Source organism: Cololabis saira, chromosome 18, assembly GCF_033807715.1.
Source record: "Cololabis saira isolate AMF1-May2022 chromosome 18, fColSai1.1, whole genome shotgun sequence".
NCBI lineage: Eukaryota > Metazoa > Chordata > Actinopteri > Beloniformes > Belonidae > Cololabis > Cololabis saira.
This window is the reverse complement of record NC_084604.1, coordinates 20,076,854-20,098,833: the sequence shown is the minus strand read 5'-3', so window position 1 is coordinate 20,098,833 and position 21,980 is coordinate 20,076,854. Positions and strand designations below refer to the sequence as shown.

General features: G+C 38.5%; 1 protein-coding gene across 1 annotated transcript; it reads left to right on the top strand.

The window, feature by feature from the left end:
- Positions 1 to 5,499: 5,499 nt before the first annotated feature.
- Positions 5,500 to 17,392, top strand: slc35b2 (solute carrier family 35 member B2). Its single transcript, XM_061747120.1, has 4 exons — positions 5,500 to 5,684; positions 9,169 to 9,356; positions 9,473 to 9,633; positions 15,450 to 17,392. Exons 1-4 carry the CDS (start codon positions 5,665 to 5,667, stop codon positions 16,380 to 16,382), a joined length of 1,302 nt encoding a protein of 433 aa, XP_061603104.1. The 5' UTR covers positions 5,500 to 5,664; the 3' UTR covers positions 16,383 to 17,392.
- Positions 17,393 to 21,980: the final 4,588 nt, after the last annotated feature.

The following is a 21,980-nucleotide window of genomic DNA, read 5'->3' as shown; positions in this document are numbered from 1 at the left end:
GAAATATAAAAAGTAACAAGTCTATGGTGCCTCTACTCCCTGGGGTCAGAGTGAAAAAGCTTTCCTCGCCGTGGATTCATACATGATGATATCTGGGAGTTTGTAAACAGCAGAAACAGTAAAAACTGCAGAGAAATAAGTACATCTGTTGAGATGATCCATCTGAATGTTGCTGCTGAGACTGAGTCATCAGACTAGGTATGGTTTTCTACTCTTCAATTGTCCAATTTTGGTGAACCTTTGCCAATGGCAGCCTCCGTTTCCTGTTGTTGGCTGACAGTAGGACATCTGCATCAAGGTTTGGCATGCTGCGTGTTCAGAGATGCTACTGTGCATACCTTGGTTGCAACAAGTGGTTATTTGAGGTTGACCTTCGAACCAGTCTGACGATCCTCCATTGACTTCTGATATCAAGATCAATATTGTCCAGACAACTGCTGCTCACAGATATTTTCTCTCTTTTTTCTGATCATTCTGTGTAAACCCCAAAAGTCCTTGAATGTCCTCCTCCTCTGGAGATGAAGCTCCATAAAAACATATCATCACTCATTCTTATGGAGCTCCATATAAGCCAGCAATCATTCCCTCCTGGAAAACTCCCCAGGTCAGGTATGTAAACGTAAGAAAAACAGCTTTAGGTTCTCATGCCTCTGTGCCATGGTTTTAAAGTTTACTAGTACTCATTCAAATAAAAATAAGATACATGCAGGTATTTCTCTTTTTCAAAAATAGAACGATGCCTTTAGGATAACAGGTCGTGATCAGACCATTAATCCTGTCGCATTCAAAGTCACTTAAATCCCTTTTTTTCCCCTTTCTGGGGCTCAGTTTGAACTTATTCCTGATAATGTATGTATGCCTAAATGCCATGAGTTGCTCCTGAGTGATTGGCTGATCAGCTATTCGAGTCAACAAGCAATTGAACACGTGTTCTTAGTGCCAGAAATATTGGTGTAATTATTGACTTAGACCTGAACTTCAACAGCCATCTAAAGTTTATCACTAAATCTGTCTATTACCACCTGAAAAACATTGCTGGAATTAACGGGTTTCTGTCTAAACAACACATCAATACAAACTTATTGTATTCATGCATCCATTTTCAGTAGGTTGGATTATTGCAATGGCATCTTTACAGGCCTTAACAAGGAATCAATCCAGAACGCCGCCAGAGTCCTTACAAACACCAGGAAACTGAACCATATTACACGGTCATGAAATCGCACCACTGGCTTCCATAAAAACATTACTGTTTACTGAAGCGTACTCTTAAATTAAATACTTAGCTGCTGTACTCTACTGCCCTTACTTTTTAACAACTTGTGCTTTTTATTATTTTACCTATTTTTAATTTAATTTTATTTGTTAATTATTCTATTTTATTTCATTGTATTTGTAATTGACTTGTTACTGTTTAATTGTGTCTTGCTGCTTTTAATGTTGATGTAAAGCACTTTGAATTACCTTATGTTGAATTGTGTTATACAAATAAACTTGCCTTGCCTAGTGAAGTGGCCGGTGAGGGTATATTCAAACGAATATATAATTTGTGCGTGCGTGCATGCGTGTGTGTGCGTGTTTCACTTCTCTTATGAGAACTCCCAGATGATTGTGGACTACAGGAGGAACGCAGCCCCAGGACCAAATCCTCACGCCATAAAAGCAGTTTCTTCCCGACTGCAGCTGGCCTCGTCAACAAGGCCCCGGACCCCCCTCTACCCCGTCTACCACAGACTGTCCCCCACCCCACTCTACGTTACATTAACGTAAAGACCCCACTGACCTTATGCGTCACATTAACGCACATCCTAGGTCACCTTTGTACAGACTCATTACTCCGGCACTTTAAAACCAATATGTTGTACATTTCATTGTACAACAAATTCATTGTGTGTGTGTTTAACTACTTGGCAATAATCTTCTTTCTGATTTTGATTCTGATTTTGATTATTCCATATATACTGAACAGCAGAGGCGGTCCTGGCTACTTTTGCGCCCTGGGCAAACTGTCCATCCACCACCATCCACCACAGCCCCCCCCCCCATTCATAAGATGAATGAATAAAAAAAATACAATTAGGCTTATTCACATAATCTGAATTGAGTGCTCAGACTGTAGCAGATTTTTTTAACCTGGCTCTTTCACACTTTCACCCTTTTTTATTTGTGTACATTTTTCACATAACCCAATTCATTACATGTGGGTAGATATTATTATTTTTATGAATTAAATTTATTTGGAAGCAGTTGTGTGTGGCCTGAACATACCAAATCTAGATCTAAAAAAAACCAGACCAGATATCAGTACCACTCAAGGTGACAAAACTTGCTTATAATCTTTGAAAATATCCATGTCTGTAGATGATATTTTGGTATGATAACCCTTCCTGAGTGGCAGCTGTATCACAGTTATCAGCTCATGAAGTTACCTACCCCCTGCAGAAAATTACATTTTAGATGTTGGTGCATATCCTGGTTTAGACTCACGACAGGATATCTGTCAATGTTTCACAATATTGTCTTTGCTTAAAAGGTCCCCTTTAAAATGATACCATTCATTCAAGCTAAGATGTGTGGGTATATTATACATTTCCTGAATCCTTATGGTCCTGTGAGTATTCCAGCTTTTGTATTTTGTGTCTCTGTTGTTCCTAGATGACACAGGGTTAAAAGATAGTATATCATTGTGTAAAAATGTGTGTTGTTTATAGTTTAAAGAGCTGCAGTGAACTCTATGTTGGTCAGAAAGATTCACATCTTAGCTTGAATGGATGCTTAAAAGGTCCCCTTTAAAATGATACCAAAGACAATATTGTGAAACATTGACAGATATCCTGTAAATGAGTCTAAACCAGGATATTCACCAGCATCTAAAATGTAATTTTCTGAAGGCGGTGGGTAACTTATTGTATTCATGCATCCATTTTCAGTAGGTTGGATTATTGCAATGGCATCTTTACAGGCCTTAACAAGAAATCAGGCAGCTGCAGCTGATCCAGAACGCTGCCACCAGAGTCCTTACAAACACCAGGAAACTGGACCATATTACACCCGTCATGAAATCACTACAGTAGCTTCCAGTGAGTCAAAGGAAAGAGTTTAAAATCTTTCCCCCGTCTACCACAGACTGTCCCCCCACCCCACTCTACGTTACATTAACGTAAAAACCCCACTGACCTTATGCGTCACATTAACGCAGATCCTAGGTCACCTTTGTACAGACTCATTACTCCGGCACATTAAAACCAACATGTTGTACATTTTTTCTTTTAATATTATTTGTTCTTTTGTATTTGCACCAATCACCACAACAAATTCATTTTGTGTGTTAAACTACTTGGCAATAAACTTCTTTCTGATTCTGATTCTGATTTTGGTCCTTATGGTCCTGTGAGTATTCCAGCTTTTGTATTGTGTGTCTCTGTTGTTCCTAGATGACACAGGGATAAAAGATAGTATATCATTTAGGCGAAAAATTGTGTAAAAATGTGTGTTGTTTATAGTTTAAAGAGCTGCAGTGACCTCTATGTTGGTCAGAAAGATTCACATCTTAGCTTGAATGAATGCTTAAAATGATACCAAAGACAATATTGTGAAACATTGACAGATATCCTGTACATGAGTCTAAACCAGGATATGCACCAGCATCTAAAATGTAATTTTCTGAAGGGGGTGGGTAACTTCATGAGCTGATAACTGTGATACAGCTGCCACTCAGGAAGGGTTATCATACCAAAATATCATCTACAGACATGGATCTTTTCAAAAATTATAAGTAAGTGAATGAATGAATTGTTGTTTATTAATGTGTCATACACCTCTAAGGTGCCCAGCCTATAAGGGCTTACAAGACACAGACACACTACGCCAGCAAACAAACATCAGCTGCGTACAAACAAAAACACAAACACAAAACTATAAATTCCACTTATACATTACAGATCAAATTACAGATCCTTTCTCAGTTTCCATATAATTTGTTCTTTCTCTGTTTCCAGGCTCTCTTTATAAAGTTAGCTATAGAGAAAACCTCCTCTGAAAAACCATTCCAACCTAGCATCATCCTCAGTCCAAAACAACTCAGGTTTCAAATCTTGCATTTTCTGAAATAGAAGCTGCCTGGCTTCATCATATAATGGACAATAAAACAAAAAATTAAGTTCATCCACACCAACATTTAAATCACAAACACTACATAATCTTTCCTCTTCAGGAACACAGTTATACCTACCTGTTTCTATAGCCAGAGGGAGAATCCCAGTTCGCAACTGAGCACATAATGATCTTTTTGATCTATCCATGGGGTAAAGTCGCATAAGGTTCAGGACAATGAATACTCTTCATCAACCGGTAAGTCTAAGTTTCAGTTTATGGCAGATGTCATTGGCCCATTTTTCTTTATACTCAAAGAATAACATACGCTTAACATACTGAATATTACACCGCTGACCAATTATAAAAATATGTTGTAGATCAATTTAATTAAAAATAGCATTTATTCCCTGACACCAAGGATAGTTATATGCACTCAAGTTGTAAAAAAAAATCCGGGGGGATGGTGGATTTTATCATATGGGGACAGATAATTTGTGCTGATTACAAATAATATAATAAAAATAATAGCACTGACCAAAACACCTGCAGGAATGACATAGTAGCAGTTAAATGCAGCCTTCTGTAAGCTTTAAATATCCACTGGGCTTACATCAAATACATCAAAACACAACAATAAAAAACAGTTTTCTGAACTTATCAATATGACTCTGTCCTTTAAAGGATAAGTAAAATGGATCACTGCAAAAACTCAAAATCTTAACAAGAATATTTGTCTTATTTCTAGTTAAAAGGTCTCATTTTAGTAAAAAAAATCTCATTACACTTAAAACAAGACTCATCACTGGAAAAACAACATAAATGTTTCAAGTAGATTTTCAATTAAAATAAGTAGAAAAATCTGCCAGTGGAACAAGATTTCTTTGCTTGTAATGAGAAGATAAATTGTGTCCCACTGGCAGATTTTCCTACTTATTTCAAGTGAAAATTTACTTGAAACAGGTGAAAATTGTAAAATAAGTTATTTTTCTGGTGTTATTTTTCTGGTGATGACTCTAAATGTTGAAATAGCAGTAAAACCACATTCATTGATGAAATGACATAAGGCATGGAAAGCGGAGTTTTACAGGGAGGATGATTTTGACCGATTTTATTTCAGGGGGGATGCCACCCCCCTCATCCTCCCTCAACTAGAGTACTGGTTATATGTAAGTTTTGTCACCTTGAGATGTACTGACAAGTGAAATGTTGGGCTCTGGCCCATGGACTATAACTTCTGCCCTCCCTGTTCTCGAGAGGTGTCTCCAGCTTGCAGTACCTCCTCCGCGCCGGCAGGGGGCGCGGCCGCCGCCGTCGTGTTCTACCTCCGGAATCATAGGGGTGAAGATGAAGAAGGCTGTAGGGGAGCCGTCCGTACTGAAGTGAACGCATCGCCGGAGAGGAGAGGTGGCCGACACCGACACCGACACCCGGGCCACAACAACGTGTCCAAGTCCGACTCACGGAGACATCCTGCCGGTCGGAGCCGCGGCTTCATGCTGGATCAGCGCGGGGAGGCGTGAGAGTGTCGGCGGGAGAAGCTGCGCCAGCTCGGCCACACACGGCTGGAAAATGCCTTCCTACCACTGGAGGTAACAACACAACACGGACAGCTAATGGGGAATAAGTCCCAATCAGGACCAGTGTTTAGGGATGTACACGCTGAGCTGCTCAAAGTTACAGTCAGTGTGTTTTAAATGAACCTGATGAACCTGGTGCAGCTCCCTGGAGCAGCCACAAGTGTTGTTTTATGACACACACCTTTATTATGTGGCAGGTGTTCACACACTGTCATAGCTGTCGTATAACCCCATAAAACACTGACATGGCAGGCAAAGAGGTGGCTGCTTTATCATCCTAGTTGTCATAAATGTGTGTGCTTTCAATGTAACACACATCAAAATACTGTATTTGATAAAGTTAATCCTTAAAATATATATATATATATATATATATATATATATATATATATATATATATATATATATATATATATATATATATATATATTAGGAATGGGCGATATTTTACCATTCACGGTAAAAAATTCCCCACGGTAAGAATGTCATCTCATGGTAAAAACGATAAATTGAGGAAATGAGCCTGAAAGAAAGAAAGATAGAAAGAAAGAAAGAAAGAAATGAGCCTGAAAGAAAGAAAGAAAGAAAGAAAGAAAGAAAGAAAGAAATGAGCCTGAAAGAAAGAAAGAAGAAAGAAATGAGCCTGAAAGAAAGAAAGAAAGAAAGAAAGAAAGAAAGAAAGAAAGAAAGAAAGAAAGAAATGAGCCTGAAAGAAAGAAAGAGAAATATTCCCGTTGATGACACTTTTTGTATTGGTATTCTTTTGATCGTTATTGGGTTAAATGCCAGAAATTATCGTGATACATTTTTTTGTCCATACCGCCCATCCATAATATATATATATATATATATATATATATATATATATATATATATATTTTAGATACTTTAATCCAGTGGTTCCCAACCCTTTTTCCTTGTTCCCCCCCTACTTGTGTCTAAGACCAGCCAGGCCTGGTATTTTCAGTACGTACTAGCACCAAAATAGTCTTTAATTGAAAAAATGAACATTAATTATGGTTTTTTGATACATTTCTCTTTGGTTTACTCTGAATACATATGACTTTGTTTTTCTCCAATGTCACCAATGTATAGAACACGCACAAAAGGACATAAAAGGACATAAAAATATTTCTGAAAAATGTCTCTTAATATGAGACCAACATTTTTTATCATTTTTCCTTTAACAACCTGTCGGAGTAAATTAAATGTTGAGTAATTATATAATAATAAGGAATGGAATCTTCTTCCTGTGTTTGTCACCAGTGTATAAAAAACACAAAAGATATTCAAGCCATTCATAAATTATTCCTAACAATGTCTTATGAATGACTCATTTGCAAATATAATTTTTACAACTGCATAATTTCAAAGCAGACAAAGTTTCGCGCCCCCCCAGGGGGGGCCCGGACCCCAGGTTGGGAGACACTGCTTTAATCCATTCAAACTTGTACCACCAGGAACTTCAGCAGTCACAGTTCCTTCACTGTGCTCAATGGTTGTTTTTCTTTTTTTTTTTTTTTCCATATTTCATTGCACACCATCTCCTGTTATGTCTTACAAGACATTCTTAGGCCAGACATTTTCTTATCTGGTGAAATCTGGCGGTGTTGTCTCTCCTGCGTCTGAGGTGTTGCAGCCTTTTTGGCTGGCGGCTCCGCCAGTCAGGGCAGTGCATTCCTCTCTGTAATAAGCTTCTTGTTCAGAGCCAAGGTCTCGCTGCAGTGGGCTGCTGGCCGACCAGGGTTACAGCACACAAAGAGGCCCTGTGTTAGTTTGGGCTCTCGGGCCCCTTGGGAGGAGCCCCTGCCTCACTCTGAAGAGGATTCACACTCACTGCCACGACAGCAAGAGGCACACCTTTTCATAACATGCTTGGGTGTTGTCGCACATGATGTCCTCCTTAAGCTACTTGTCATTTTCTAATGAGCAGTTTAACAGGTCATGGATGTTAAACTTGTCATGCTTGATCGCTGCCTTTTTGGAAGTACAAAAACCTACTCAACCTACAATTAAAAGATAACTATTTATAAATATACCTGTTAAACATCTCCAACAATAAAAGATTAAATTATCTGAATTTATTTATTCATCCAGCCAGTTGTTGGGGAGTTGGAGCCCACCCCAGCTGTCAGTATTTATTTCACAGCATATCTTCTGCTCAGGCATGAATCTTTTAGTCTGTTTTAAAGAAAAAGAAATTCTAATTTATTCAGAAACTGGTACAGAATATATCTAACCCTAATTGTAACAGGACCAGGCCGGGGTATGTCTCATAACTCTTACAGCCACTTTTAAAAGCAACAAAGAGTTTGATATAATCTCTGATAATAACACATCGGACCTTTGCGTTTTTCCTGCAAGACTGGAAGGAACAGTACGTATCACTTCATTCCACCAAATCAATACCATCTCTGAAGGGACTGAACTGTACTTTGGTATCCAAAGAGGTTATACTATGGAGAAAAACACTTTTTTTGTGCTCTAGAGGATTTATTTGAGTGTTTTGAATAGCCCACCAATTAAAAAAACAATATAATACAAACCTGTCACTTTTTGGGGGCTTTCCCTTATTTAAAAATAAATGTAATTCAGATTTGCAGGTTACTGTGACACCAGAGAAGACTTATCCGACCTCCTCGTGTTGTTCAGATTATGATGCATTTGCTGTGCCTCAGAAGAGAGTAGCAGAAGTAACGGATATGTCAAAATACTTCAGGAAATGATGACAACTTTTGAAATTGTGAAACGCGTCCCCCCTTTATCTTAACAATGAGTAACAATGAGTAAGTGATGGCACTTTCATCTGTGATGTAGGGCTGTTCGATTAATCGATTTTAAATCGTAATCGCGATTATGTAATTAGAACGATGTTAAAACGTGAAAATCGTAAAATCGATTTTTCACTTTTTTTTTAACCTTGTCTGCACACATATTAATGATTGATGGAAATACCTCTCAATACCTGCGACAAGTGCCCCATCAGACTTTTTTTCTTATTTTACAGAGTTTTGCACTTTATTCATTCATTTTTGGTTTAATAAGAGCAAAGTTTGCACTTAAAGCCCAATGGGGCAAATGTTCAATAAAAAAAAAGCATATTTGAAATCATTTCTTTGCCTTTTGTCAATTCACAAAATAATCGTAATCGAAAATCGGATTTTGAGAGAAAAAAATCGAGATTTTATTTTTGGGCAAAATCGAACAGCCCTACTGTGATGCAACATTATCAGTCTTTTTTTTTTTTAGCATAATTTTTTTGAAAAGCACTGAGAGGACCATGTGATTATAGTTCAGCTATGCTCCATGCGTATCTGCACATCATATTTCTTGTTGGATGAAATTCAAGTTTGACCCTTTGACAAGTTTATGATCTCGAAAGTATTTTTGTTAAATTCAAATGTTTTTCTTGAAATATTAGCTAGCCCTCTTGCTGTGGCTGACCTCTGATGTTCTTTGCAGCGAACTCTTGACATCTAATTGTTTCTCCGTGTAGGGTTTGGCCTGCACTCGTGTTTCTTTGGTTCCCTTCCACCGTGGCTGCAGACGCGTCCTCACTACTAGACGGCTGGCAAGATGTCTGGCTCTTCCGCTTCCTCCTCAACATCCTGGGGTACTCCACCATCATTGTCCCCGGCTATCTCCTCATTAACTACTTCAAGCGGTCCAATTACTTAGAAACAGGTTTGGTTTTGTTTTATTCTGCTATCTGATTTTCAAATGTTATTAAATTGAGCCTTTTTTGCTCCAGTGTCTGTTTGACACATTTCTTTAATTTATTTTTGCTTCCCCTCATTCAGGCAGTGGACTTTGTTTTCCTGTCATAAAGAGTTGTGTGTTTGGCACCGAGGACAAGACCGGTGCCGTGGATGATGTGTCCGCTTCAAGCAGGATCGAAGGTGATTCAGGCTCCTCAGTCAAACAGGCTCTCAAGTTAATCTTATGTGCAGCCGGACTTCAGGTAAGGAATCCTCCCAGAACCAACAGTCACTGAATACATAACAAAACTCCAGTAGTATCACGTATTGTGCGTTTGGTTTTTCACATGTGTTGGATGTGTAATAAAGATTTTTAGTGTCACTGTATGATGGAAAAATGAATGAATGAACGCTGTTTGTTTTTAGGGAGAGTTGCTGGTGTCTATTTGAACGAATCACAAAATCAACAATTCTTGTTCCATGTGTGGATTTATCTTCAAGTTCAACATACACTCGTGATAAACCAACATCAGACTCTTAAGTGTGAAAATATCCACTTTTATATCAAACCAGAGAGAAGCAGCTCTGAGATTTGTATGGAAAGATGTTATTTATGTTCGGCCAAGATGCTTGAAACATGCTCCGAGACTGAAGACACTGGCTTTAATTCATGGCACTATTACAAGGTGGAGTTGTATTTGAGGCTGGAACATGGAAGATTTTGTAGAAAATAAAACCATCACTGTTTATAGTAAGGATGGGATGCTGCTCGCCTCAGTGAGGCATAAAACCCAACTACAGCAAGAATATTTTAATCTTCAGGGGCTGAAATTCCGTCTGGGTGTGTGAATACTGTGCATAATTTAATGAGAGGCAAAACTTTTGACTTAAAGTATCGTGTTTTCTATTTCTGCATTTCTCAAATTATGCAATTTTAGGTGAGTTTGTGTTTCCTTTAAATACATAGTAAATTGTTATGTGAAAGTAATGCAATACATATTTCAACTTTCAGTTATGAATCTGACATTTAGTGTGTTATGTGAAGAAAGAAGTCACATTTGGTTCTTACCAGGACTGCATATTAGTTACAGACTCCGCTAAAGGAACATCTGACTTATTACACCATGCAATTATTAAAAAAAAAAATATATACCAAAGTGCAAATATTTTGTCAGTTTCTAGTTATTTGCTAATATAATGCTAACAAGGAAAGAAATCTACAACCGTTTTAGAGAAAGTTGATCATCATTCTGGCTTGGAAAACCATTTCAAACTATTTGAAGTTCAACCTGATAGAGGAAGGAAGATACTTCACATGTGAATTACATTCAAGATCATAGATCATCAGCTTTATCTTACAGTAAGAGCGTGTAATGCTCAGAAGCTACTTTCAACCTAAGAGTTGCATCCCAGACTCTACAGGACTCTGTATGTTTTAGTACAGAGTAGTATAGTTAGTTTAGTTTGTTGGGCAGGTTCCTGACAAACCTGCCCAACAGGTCTCCTCTTCATTTGGCGGCCCTGACGGGAGCTCAAGGGTAAGACTAGTGATGAGTGATGATGAGACGAGTGGTGTTAAATGGCAGCATTTCAGATCATTACTTGGATGTGGGGAAAAAGCAGAGGACACGAGAAATGATCCAGGCTGAGTTGGATTTGGGAAAGCCGCTTGGTGATGGAGACGGTCACGGGACGCACAGCGCAGGAGATCGGGGAGAGAGCACAGAGAAAAGGGCCCGTACTACCGATGCGGTGGAGATCCCTCACTGTCTGATATGACGAGATCCTCCAAGAAAATAACCCAGATTTTTACAATCATTATACAAGGCTTCAAATTGCGGAGATCAGCCCCACCGCGACCCGATTAATTGGATTTGAATGGGAGAAAATGAAAAAGGATTATGAGAAAAAATACAATAAGTACAGTAGGACAAATTGTGACTGGCGATAATTTCACTGCACATTTATTTGATTTATGCAATGGTGAAAAAATTGGCAAAATAAATGAAAAACTGCGAAGAACCATTGTTTGGTATTATTCTATGGAAGCATATGAGGAACTATATTCAAATTAAAATGCATTTGCGGAAATGCTTTTTCATTTTAAGAATGTGCCCGCATTATTTGAGTCAAAAATGAAATTGATAATATATAATCCGAATTGCATTTTAATTTTCGTATTCAACACTGCTTATTCTTGTACTTAATTCAAATTAAAAAGAAAAAGACGTTTGAGATTTAATTTTCAAATCATGCCTCAGCAAATAGTTCCCAATATTCAATTTTAAATCTAAAATTTGAAAATTAAAATGCATTTGCAGAAATGCTTTTTCATTTTAAGAATGTAGCTGCATTATTTGAGTCAAAACTAAAATTGATAATATATAATACGAATTGCATTTTAATTTTCGTATTAAACACTGCTCATTCTTGTACTTAATTCAAATTAAAAATAAAAAGACGTTTGAGATTTAATTTTCAAATCATGCCCCAGCAAATAGTTCCCAATATTCAATTTTAAATCTAAAATTTGAAAATGAAAATGCATTTGCAGAAATGCTTTTTCATTTTAAGAATGTAGCTGCATTATTTGAGTCAAAAATAAAATTGATAATATATAATCCGAATTGCATTTTCATTTTATTCTTTACACTGCACATTTTATGTCATAATCAAAAAGAAAACAAAGAAGACATTGCTTTTTCTTTTTCATGCTCTGCCCGCAAAAAGTGGACAAAATTCAAAATGAATTCGCAATCCCAGCGGCGCAGGAGAGTGACGTCACGGCTTCTCCTGTTCTCAGCTGCAGCCCAGCAACCCTGGAAACCGCTCACGTTTTTTAAGGTGACATCGTATTTTGCCGATTTCCCAAAGTCTGTTAGAAAAGGTCTGATGTCCTACAACTCACAACAGAGTTCTAGATGTCAACATGAGACACAGACAGTAGCGGCGTTTCTCTACACGGAGCGTTGGTGCCGGGCTGACTCCTCCTATTCAGACACGTGTGTTTGTTTACAACCTATGGAGACCGAAATGCAAAGAGGAGCAATGTCGACCGACAAGGTACAGTAATATTACCGGATTTTGCCACAAAAATGACTTTACTAGCATTTTCGCTTGTTTTTAGCATAATGTTTGCATGTTGAGCATGTTATTTTATAAAGAAATGTTGGCTTGATGTGTGCAGATCACATCTAACTTACATCACTGCATTTACAATCGAGAGGGTAATTTATTACTTGCAGGTAGACGTGTTTCTAAGGGTAAAAAATTAAGGTTTGGCTGTGGAAAGACAATTACAAAGGCAACTCTCTGGCGTAACATTTATTTATTTGTTAGCTGGGTTAGATAACTCATGTCATCCAGGAAATCTCGTAATGCAATCTCGTACAATAACATAAAATATCAAATAAATGCTTTATATTGTAGGATAAACTGAAGGCCCTGACTCCACCACAGATGAAAACCTTTCTGGGGCAGGTCGTGACCAGACTGCCAGGCCGGGTGTTTGATGTGATGGCGTTACTTGAGCGTCCAAGTCCAGGTGGTCCAGATGAACCCCAGCTGCACTGGTGCAGGGACATGCCCACAGACCTGGAGAAGCTCTGCATAAGTAATCATATGGCACACATACAGTATTTTATATTAGAAGAGGGGGTTTTGTGGCCGGCCCGGACTGCCTGGTACGACATCTTCGCCACGATGACCACCAGAAGCCTGGAGTGGAGCTGAGAGTTGCGGCATGCGGAAGGAAATCAGATCGTCATCCCAAGCTGTGTAGTTTGGGTCAGGAAACCTATCTGTAATCTTCCAAACAACCAGTACACAGGATTTCTTTTGCACTGGCTGGTGTGAATAACAGTGTTTACTTTCAATGTAAATAGTTTTTATTTTTATACATTTTATCATGTACAAGTCAGAAATGTTGAGTTCTGTCCTTGTTTACAGAATAAAAAAAATATATATCTTTCCGATTCCGATTTATATTCATTGTGAAAAACACCAAATGCAGAGAATTTCCCAGAGATTTTGATTCAAGTGAGAAGTTATGAGAAAACAGGTTGTGATAATCAGATCATTTGCAATTACAGCAACATTTATTTAGGGATTGTGACAAGACATGAACAAGAAATTATGTCGGTGAATTATTTTACCCTGCAAGCAACGTCTGAGCTGTGTATACAGGTGGGCTAAAGCCAAAATGCTTTCCTGCATACATCAGGATGTGATTTTGGAAGTTCTCGAAGTCTGAAGTTGTCCTGTTAGTTGAGAAAAAAACAACAGCTCACATTACTCACTTTTATATCATATAGTGTTAATAGTACTTTATCATTTCAAATAAAGTCTGTACTATACATATTATATGTATATATCATCATACATATGTACTTTTATACATTTTCTAAATACTTGATATACAACCAATAAGTAAAGCATACCATAAACAAAGGTGAGGAATATATTCCTCATCAGACCCGTCTCCTTTTCCTGCTGCATGTGAGCATACATAAACACATAAGAATGGAATTACACACCAGTAAAATAAATAGGAGACAATGCACTCAACTGTGTGCTGAATTCCCAATAAAGTATAGTTCAAAAGGATAAAAGGAACAGCAATTCCAAGTGTAAAAATATATTTATCGTCACACGTTTTCGTATCCCCCTTCTTCAGTGTGTTTCTGGCAAACAATTCAAGGCATTCGCAGGTACATTTAATTTTGAATCAACCACAAAATTAAGCGTACCTGCAAGTGCTTTGAATACTTTGCCAATTACACACGAGTAAAACAAAATAAGACAAAAAGACTCAAACATTCACTTACATTGTTTTTCTCAAATAATTGATCTCCTCCTCATCTGGAGACTCATGCTGCTCCTCAGCAGTCATTTTCAGGAAATGCATGCTATAACCAGGACCAAAACATACAATTTAGATTAGAGCAAATATTTAGCCATAAAAATTTACCTGGACTCTAAAACATTTTCTGGCTCCTCAGTCAGTGGCTGCACACCCTGTATGCCAAACTCTGCTCTCAAAATTCAGAAACAATAATAATCACATCTGACCATGCAATGAAGTGTACTTTTGAGAAGTGACAACTTTACTGTATGAAAAAATACCTTTGACGGTCAGACTGTCACGCTGGACAACGACAGGGGTAGAATTTCTGCATGTCCCTTGCCTGGACTTGATGCAACTCGTCCATGTACAAAGCTGGAATAAATAAAATAACATGCTCAACATGCAAACATTATGCTAAAAACAAGCGAGAATGCTAGTAAAGTCATTTTTGTGGCAAAATCCGGTAATATTACTGTACCTTGTCGGTCGACATTGCTCCTCTTTGCATTTCGGTCTCCATAGGTTGTAAACAAACACACGTGTCTGAATAGGAGGAGTCAGCCCGGCACCAACGCTCCGTGTAGAGAAACGCCGCTACTGTCTGTGTCTCATGTTGACATCTAGAACTCTGTTAGAGAGATTTAAAATTGAATATTGGGAACTATTTGCTGGGGCATGATTTGAAAATTAAATCTCAAACGTCTTTTTATTTTTAATTTGAATTAAGTACAAGAATGAGCAGTGTTTAATACGAAAATTAAAATGCAATTCGTATTATATATTATCAATTTTAGTTTTGACTCAAATAATGCAGCTACATTCTTAAAATGAAAAAGCATTTCTGCAAATGCATTTTAATTTTCAAATTTTAGATTTAAAATTGAATATTGGTAACTATTTGCTGAGGCATGATTTGAAAATTAAATCTCAAACGTCTTTTTCTTTTTAATTTGAATTAAGTACAAGAATAAGCAGTGTTGAATACGAAAATTAAAATGCAAATCGGATTATATATTATCAATTTCATTTTTGACTCAAATAATGCGGGCACATTCTTAAAATGAAAAAGCATTTCCGCAAATGCATTTTAATTTGAATATAGTTCCTCATATGCTTCCATATTATTCGGTATCGGCCACAAATTTTCATTTCAGTGCATCACTAGTAAAGACAAAACTTGATAACCAGTTGACCGAGCCAAGAGAAGCTAAAGCTGTTTTTTCTTTTTTTCAGGCATCGTACCTGACCTGGGGCGTCCTCCAGGAGAGAGTAATGACTCGCTCTTACGGAGCCACCTCTCCAGAGCAGGAGGGCGAGAGATTCAAGGACTCTCAGTTCTTGGTTTTCATGAACCGCATTCTTGCTCTAACAGTGGCGGGTCTTTGGTGCCTCCTGTTTAAGCAACCTCGCCACGGTGCACCCATGTACAAATATTCCTTCGCCTCTCTCTCCAACATCATGAGCAGCTGGTGCCAGTACGAGGCGCTCAAGTTCATCAGCTTCCCCACACAAGTCCTGGCCAAGGCCTCCAAAGTTATTCCCGTCATGCTCATGGGCAAGATCGTGTCCCATAAGAGTTATGAATACTGGGAGTACTTCACGGCTGTGCTGATCTCCTTCGGTGTCGGCATGTTTTTGCTCACCAGCACAACAAGCAAGCATCCATCCACCGTCACCACCTTCAGCGGGATCATCATCCTCTTCGGGTACATCGTCTTCGACAGCTTCACCTCCAACTGGCAGGACAACCTGTTCAAGTACAAGATGTCATCGGTGCAGATGATGTTCGGCGTGAACCTGTTCTCCTGCCTCTTCACCGTCGGTTCGCTGCTCGAGCAGGGTGCCTTCTTTGACTCGTTATCCTTCATGACGCGCCACTCCGAGTTTGCACTCCATGCCGTGCTACTCTCCGTGTGCTCGGCGTTCGGCCAGCTCTTCATCTTCTACACCATCAACCAGTTCGGCGCTGCCATCTTCACCATTATCATGACACTCCGGCAGGCCATTGCCATCCTTCTCTCCTGTTTCCTTTATGGTCACGCCGTCACCTTAATGGGTGGCTTCGGCATCTTCGTAGTTTTCCTGGCACTTTTCCTGCGGGTGTACGCACGAACCCGCATGAAGTCGAGCCGGCGGCCAACGCTGCTGGTGACACAGAAGGTGTAACACACGAAAGTTGCACCAAACTGGGAACTAAGACCACATTTTCTGTGGTACGATTTGTGTTTTTGTTTTTATTTTATTCTTCTTTTTTTTAACTGTTCTCTTATATTTGTTTTTATCTTTGTTAGCATTGGTACAGAAAGGGATAGTTGGGGTTTTGACTTTTACACCAAAAGGCCCCCCAAGGGGTCCATGTAATAATGTCAGGTCAACGGGGTTTTGAGTGCCTGTAAAACTATGTTCGGTTTTAAACTACAAACTGCTTCCGCAGTTCTTTCACGATTCAACTATTTTTTTTTTTAAACCATATGTGGCTTTGCAGCCAATTTTAGGTTATTTTATGGCTAAATATTAATTTTCGGTTGCTTTAAAACAAAGGTGTGTTTGATGATGGGGTAAAAGCTGACTGGATACATCTCAGTCTCTTTGTTGGGGAAACAAGGACTTTATTGTTTACCTTTTAAAGGTGTTAACGTGGCCTGAATGTGCAAAACCTCCATTGATGTTTGATTCAAAATATCTTCAAATGTTCTGTCCACACTACCATGAAAGAAAAATTGTGAAAATAAAGTGTGCACTATAAACATTGTATACAATTTAAACCTACAACACGGCACCAAATGCTGCTGTGAATGAATTTTGCACCGTTATATATATTTTTTTCTCCAACAATTTTATGTTACTTTTAAAAGTTTAGTCAACATAAAAACATGTAAATATATCTGTCATTTCCAGATTGTTTCCGACCGACGTGTCTGTCGTGTTCTTTTGTATAAGGACTGCTTCGTGTGTGTTTTTCATGTGAATGTTCAGAACAACACTGAGTCGAGATCCTGCCTCGTTGTTGTCACCGGGATGTGAAGACGCTATGAATCTCTGGGACAGTTTGCAGAGCAGAGTGCATACAAGGGAAATGCAATGTCACTGGTACCTTGTTTTTATCATTCTATCTCTGCTAACAGAATTAATAAAAAAAAAAAAAAAAAAACCTGTTGAATTAACTGAACAACATCAGGTAAAATTTGATTTACTCTTTACACTTTTCATTGTTTTGCTTGATTTCATCCACTTGCTTTGCAGGAGGAAGTTGTGCCTGACGAAATGTTTGATTAAACCACACCCTCCTTTGTTAGAAGTTATGGGAGCATCATGGATCCTGGTTTGCCACCAGAATAGTCATAAATATACTTTTCCTTGTAGCTTGGGGGCCACTGATATCGGTAGCTTTGCTTACAGTCATGTACTGTGGTTTTATTGGGACTGAGAGACAAAAAAAGATGCAGATTCTGTCACAAGAGAGATAAATGTGTAGAAACCTTCCAAGAACATAAAGTCAGCAGTGAGTGTTGATGAGAGGTGTTACAGAGAGAGATTATGGAAAGAGCTCCGACCAGAGACCAGTTCTTACTGTGTCCATGTGGACCAACTCCCCACTGGGGAGGGAGTAGGTTGTGGGATGGAGAGTCTCCCTCTTGGTTCTGATGTTCCTGTTCAAGTGGAGTCCAAAGTCATCCCTCTCCATGGTCTGACATTTTTTTCTTCTTAAAGTTTGCCTTTCCTTTTGTCTTTTTACGTGGCATACAAAGTGAAATCTATTGGAGATCAATTCATTTAATTCATCTTCCATTAAAAAAGGTTGTATTGGCTTCAAAAAAGGGCAATATTCTCAGTAAGGTGCAGCTTCTTTGAGCATTCAATGCTTCAAGTGTGTTTGATAAATGAACAAAGCCTTGCTCCATGATCTCCTGTTGTTGTTTCACATCAGTAGTATTTTTCAAAGTTGACCAAATCTTTGATAAAACCATCAATTTTGGTGTTAATTTAGCTCCTATATGTCTTTATGCAAATTTTATTTGATTAAGGGCTCCACCTTAAGCACATCTGCGCTGCTGGGGTCAGGATATTTACATTTATCTTTATGTAACAAGGTCTTTCAAATCTTTGTCATAGAAATAATGGGAACATTTATGACAGATAGGTGCTATATTCTCTATGAATTGTTTGATTTTTTTTTTTTTTTTTTTACTTTTTATGGGGAGATTTGGCATTGGTTACTTTACTTAAAGCAGCACTATGTAACTTTTCCACCTTAATCAAATATTTCCAGAGTCATTGTGATGGTACATCAACTTCCAACAGGTTTAATGAACCTCTGTCATGGTCTGAGGGGTCTGTATCACCTTCACTGGCACTATGTAACTTTGAGGTGCATGGTAGGAACCCTTCCACGCTACTGGTAAAGCACTACCGCTTTTGTCCAAAGGAGCCGCCAAACTCAACAAAAGCTGAAAGTTACGTTGTGCTGCTTTAAGTCAAACCAAATGCTGAAAAACTCATAAGCTTTTTTGCAGGTCCAAACCTGGTGATATCCATCCATCTATATATATATATAGCTATACCCATTTATTCCTTTTTCACAGTGGTCTAAATTCAGAGAAAAGCCAATTTAATTTCTCATATCTTATAAGTGTGCTTATAAATTCAATACCAAATTTTGTTCTGATTAATTTGGAGGAAATTTTGGGCCATTTTTAAATGTCGGAGGTTCACTTCTTAAAAGCTGGGACTCCTGTTGAGCAACTCCTGAAGATATGGACACTCACGATGCAGCAGTTCTGTACATTTCATACACACTAAGCCTGATCGTGACTTCCTCTTCTTCTTCTGCTACTGTGTTGTTGTCATGCTGTGACTATTCCGCTTCCCCAGTCTCGTTACTTCTTGAAGGGCGAGTCCCAGGGCAGTCAATAGCTCGGCTAACCGTGGTTTGCGTTTACATGCCGGAATAGCTCGATTTAGAACCTCATTATCTGGCTCTGATAGCTCGATTTCAAGAACTCCAGTTCGGTTCGACTACAGACCAGACTAAGGTGTATACATGGCTTTTAAAATGTCGATATCAGTCTCGACGTTCTCTTAGTGCATGTCAAAGTACTGAGTGATTGACAGCATGGATTGGATGACCATGATGCTTGTTCATTAGTGTGGTATTGTATGTTTGGAGGTCCTGAGCAACAACTACAGTAAAATAAATAAAAGTTTCTATACAATAAGATTACCAAAAACAAGAACACATTTCTTGGAAACCTTCAAATTTTGACGAGTTTAAGATTTAAGACTGGATTGGACTTCGACTTCCAGAGGTCAGTACCAGCAGCCTTTAAAGAAACTGCCTCTGGATGCCATTGGATAGGTGTGCAACCAATCAGAGAGACAGGCAGAGCTACGAGCAGACTGGCATTGCACGATGAGGAATAGGAACGCTGGTGAGTCTGAAGCCAGTTTAGCAGAAAAATAAAAACTTGTTGATCTAAGATATTAGCCATTTCTGCAGGCACCTCCCTTATTTGAGCGGTCCCTCCTGGACGAGTCCTCACATAAAGCCCAACCTTTGTTGTGATTGGCTCTGAACTTTCTGTACCGGTGCAACTGGGAGGGGCATCAGACCCATTTTACAAGACACATATTTCACAGAGTGAATAGTTATGGCTGGCCATGCCAGAGCACAATCTGGTTGTGTTTCTTTTGAAAATGTTGTGTTTTCTATTTTTGTGGCTTGTTGTTGAACATGTCATGTTTTTGGCGGCTGCATTGTTATTTCTGTCCGGTGCTGTGGTTTGAAGGAATAACAGCATAAAACATTAGAGCAGCTCTCTCTGGAGTGAGTAGTATACATATGCATTTGTATTTAATTATCTGCATGCAGGGAAACAGATCAGTTTGAACAGAGTTCAACAGACTTGATGAATGAATCCCTTGCAATAGCACAGCTCTTCTGGGTGCACATGGTGGCCAAACATCTCGCAAAAACCACTTAGCTAGTGTTTTCACTACCCCTCTGCAGGTTACATTTATGCATTTCTGGCAGGGGTCAAAAGACATCGGATCAGTCATTTAATTCTCTTTCTGTACCGTGATCTTTACTCCACCCTCTCCAGACTCATTTATGTGACAGCCATCAAAGTTATTTTTGTAAAACGTTTAAATTGCTCTTTGCACTGTTCCCTGAATCATTAAGCCTTTCACTACAATGATTCACCGAGCATCAAATTGAGCGCCAGGTTTGACTGTACAACAAGAAAACATTTCCCCCCCAGTTTATTAATCTCAAAGTCACTTGGCGGGGGGAATTCCCGCGATCCTCTCGTTTTGTCCATTCCACCATTTGGTTCATAGTAGTGCGTCATTGTGTCAAACTCTCCAGTCTTTTTTTTTTTTTCTTCGATAATTCATATGAAAACAAAAGAACAACAAAACAAGTGCAGTGGAGTGAAGCTCCAGAGATGAAGCCCTCTGGTTTCCCGCAATGGAACAGTCACTTAGTGGTCTCGCTTTGACTGCGGAGATGATGGTGCCTTTATACTTTTACTGGCCAGCAAGATTTGACTGTTTTTCTTTACTCCGAGGTTTCTTGACATAACGTTTCCCTTCGTCTTTCCGAGCAGCCAAACTAGAGGAACCATTTATTTACGGGATATGTATATGATAAAACCAAGACTCCAGAGACAGCTAAATAGCTCCAACTTAGCTTTGCCTAAATATTTGCCATTATCAATGTCAATTTTAAATATTGAGTACTTTTTAAAAAATGAAAGTAGATCTGAAGCACCTTTACGATCTCTACTTGAGTAAATGCCAAAAACTCGTCTTTAAAGTATGAAAATGGTGCAGGTCTTGTGTGAATCAGTGAGAAGTTCCAATAATTAGGTGCAAATGCACGACTACCTCTTCTTGAGGTTTGTGTCTTGTGTCGGTGCTTTAAATGGAATCTGACTATTAAAAATCAACACAATCAGCTTTAAATCACAGAAAAGCCAAAAAAGAGAGGCCAACACTGTTCAGAAACAGCTGCATGCGGTACCAGCTGCAGGTGAGGAAAATATTATCTACACAAAGAATGCTAATATTTCACGATGAGGTAAAGTAGTGGCATAACTTTTGGAAAATTCTCAGATAAAGATGGGGCTTCACCTTGGCTTATGAGCCTTAAACTGTCGTTAAGTTTGTTTTAATAATGGTAATGAAAGCCACATCTGAATCCGGACATCTTTATGATTAAAGAAGTTTAAAATCTTCTATTTTGTCTTTAGTCCGATTAAGTTTTTATTTCTGAAAGGGAATGTCTTACAGTTACAGTAAAAAATGATTAGATCCTTTATGTTACCAAACTAAACAGTAAACCTTTCTCTAGAAAGTACCATAAACAAATCTGTTTATGGTTAATTTGGTTCCCACGGTACAAAGACAAATCTCCATTAAGATAAATTAAGATATTTTATTGATGTGTTTAAAAAGAGAATGTGTCTGCTGGAGCCCAACAATAAATAATATATCAGCATTTGTGACTTACAAATTGCAACAATCTCTTTGGTGACCTTAAAAACATTTTGGATAAATTTAGATAGATTTTTTGGTGGATTTTTACCTGGATTTCTTGTTGGAAGTCGCAGTGCTGACCTAAAGCTACACTTTACAATAAACATGTTCCTCTTATTTCACGATGCCATGCACCCCAACAAGTTTCTTTGAGACTGAAGCAAAACACCTCTAGTGGTTAGGCATTTGAAGAGGATGCCCCAGCGTTTCTCCTGCCTCCAACCT

What these genes read in the sequence shown, in the direction of transcription:
- slc35b2 (XM_061747120.1), top strand. Translation starts at nt 5,665, where the DNA reads ATGCCTTCCTACCACTGGAG. An exon ending in GTCCAATTACTTAGAAACAG is followed by an intron (nt 9,357 to 9,472) that starts GTTTGGTTTTGT and finishes CCCCTCATTCAG; the next exon opens with GCAGTGGACTTTGTTTTCCT. An exon ending in TATGTGCAGCCGGACTTCAG is followed by an intron (nt 9,634 to 15,449) that starts GTAAGGAATCCT and finishes TCTTTTTTTCAG; the next exon opens with GCATCGTACCTGACCTGGGG.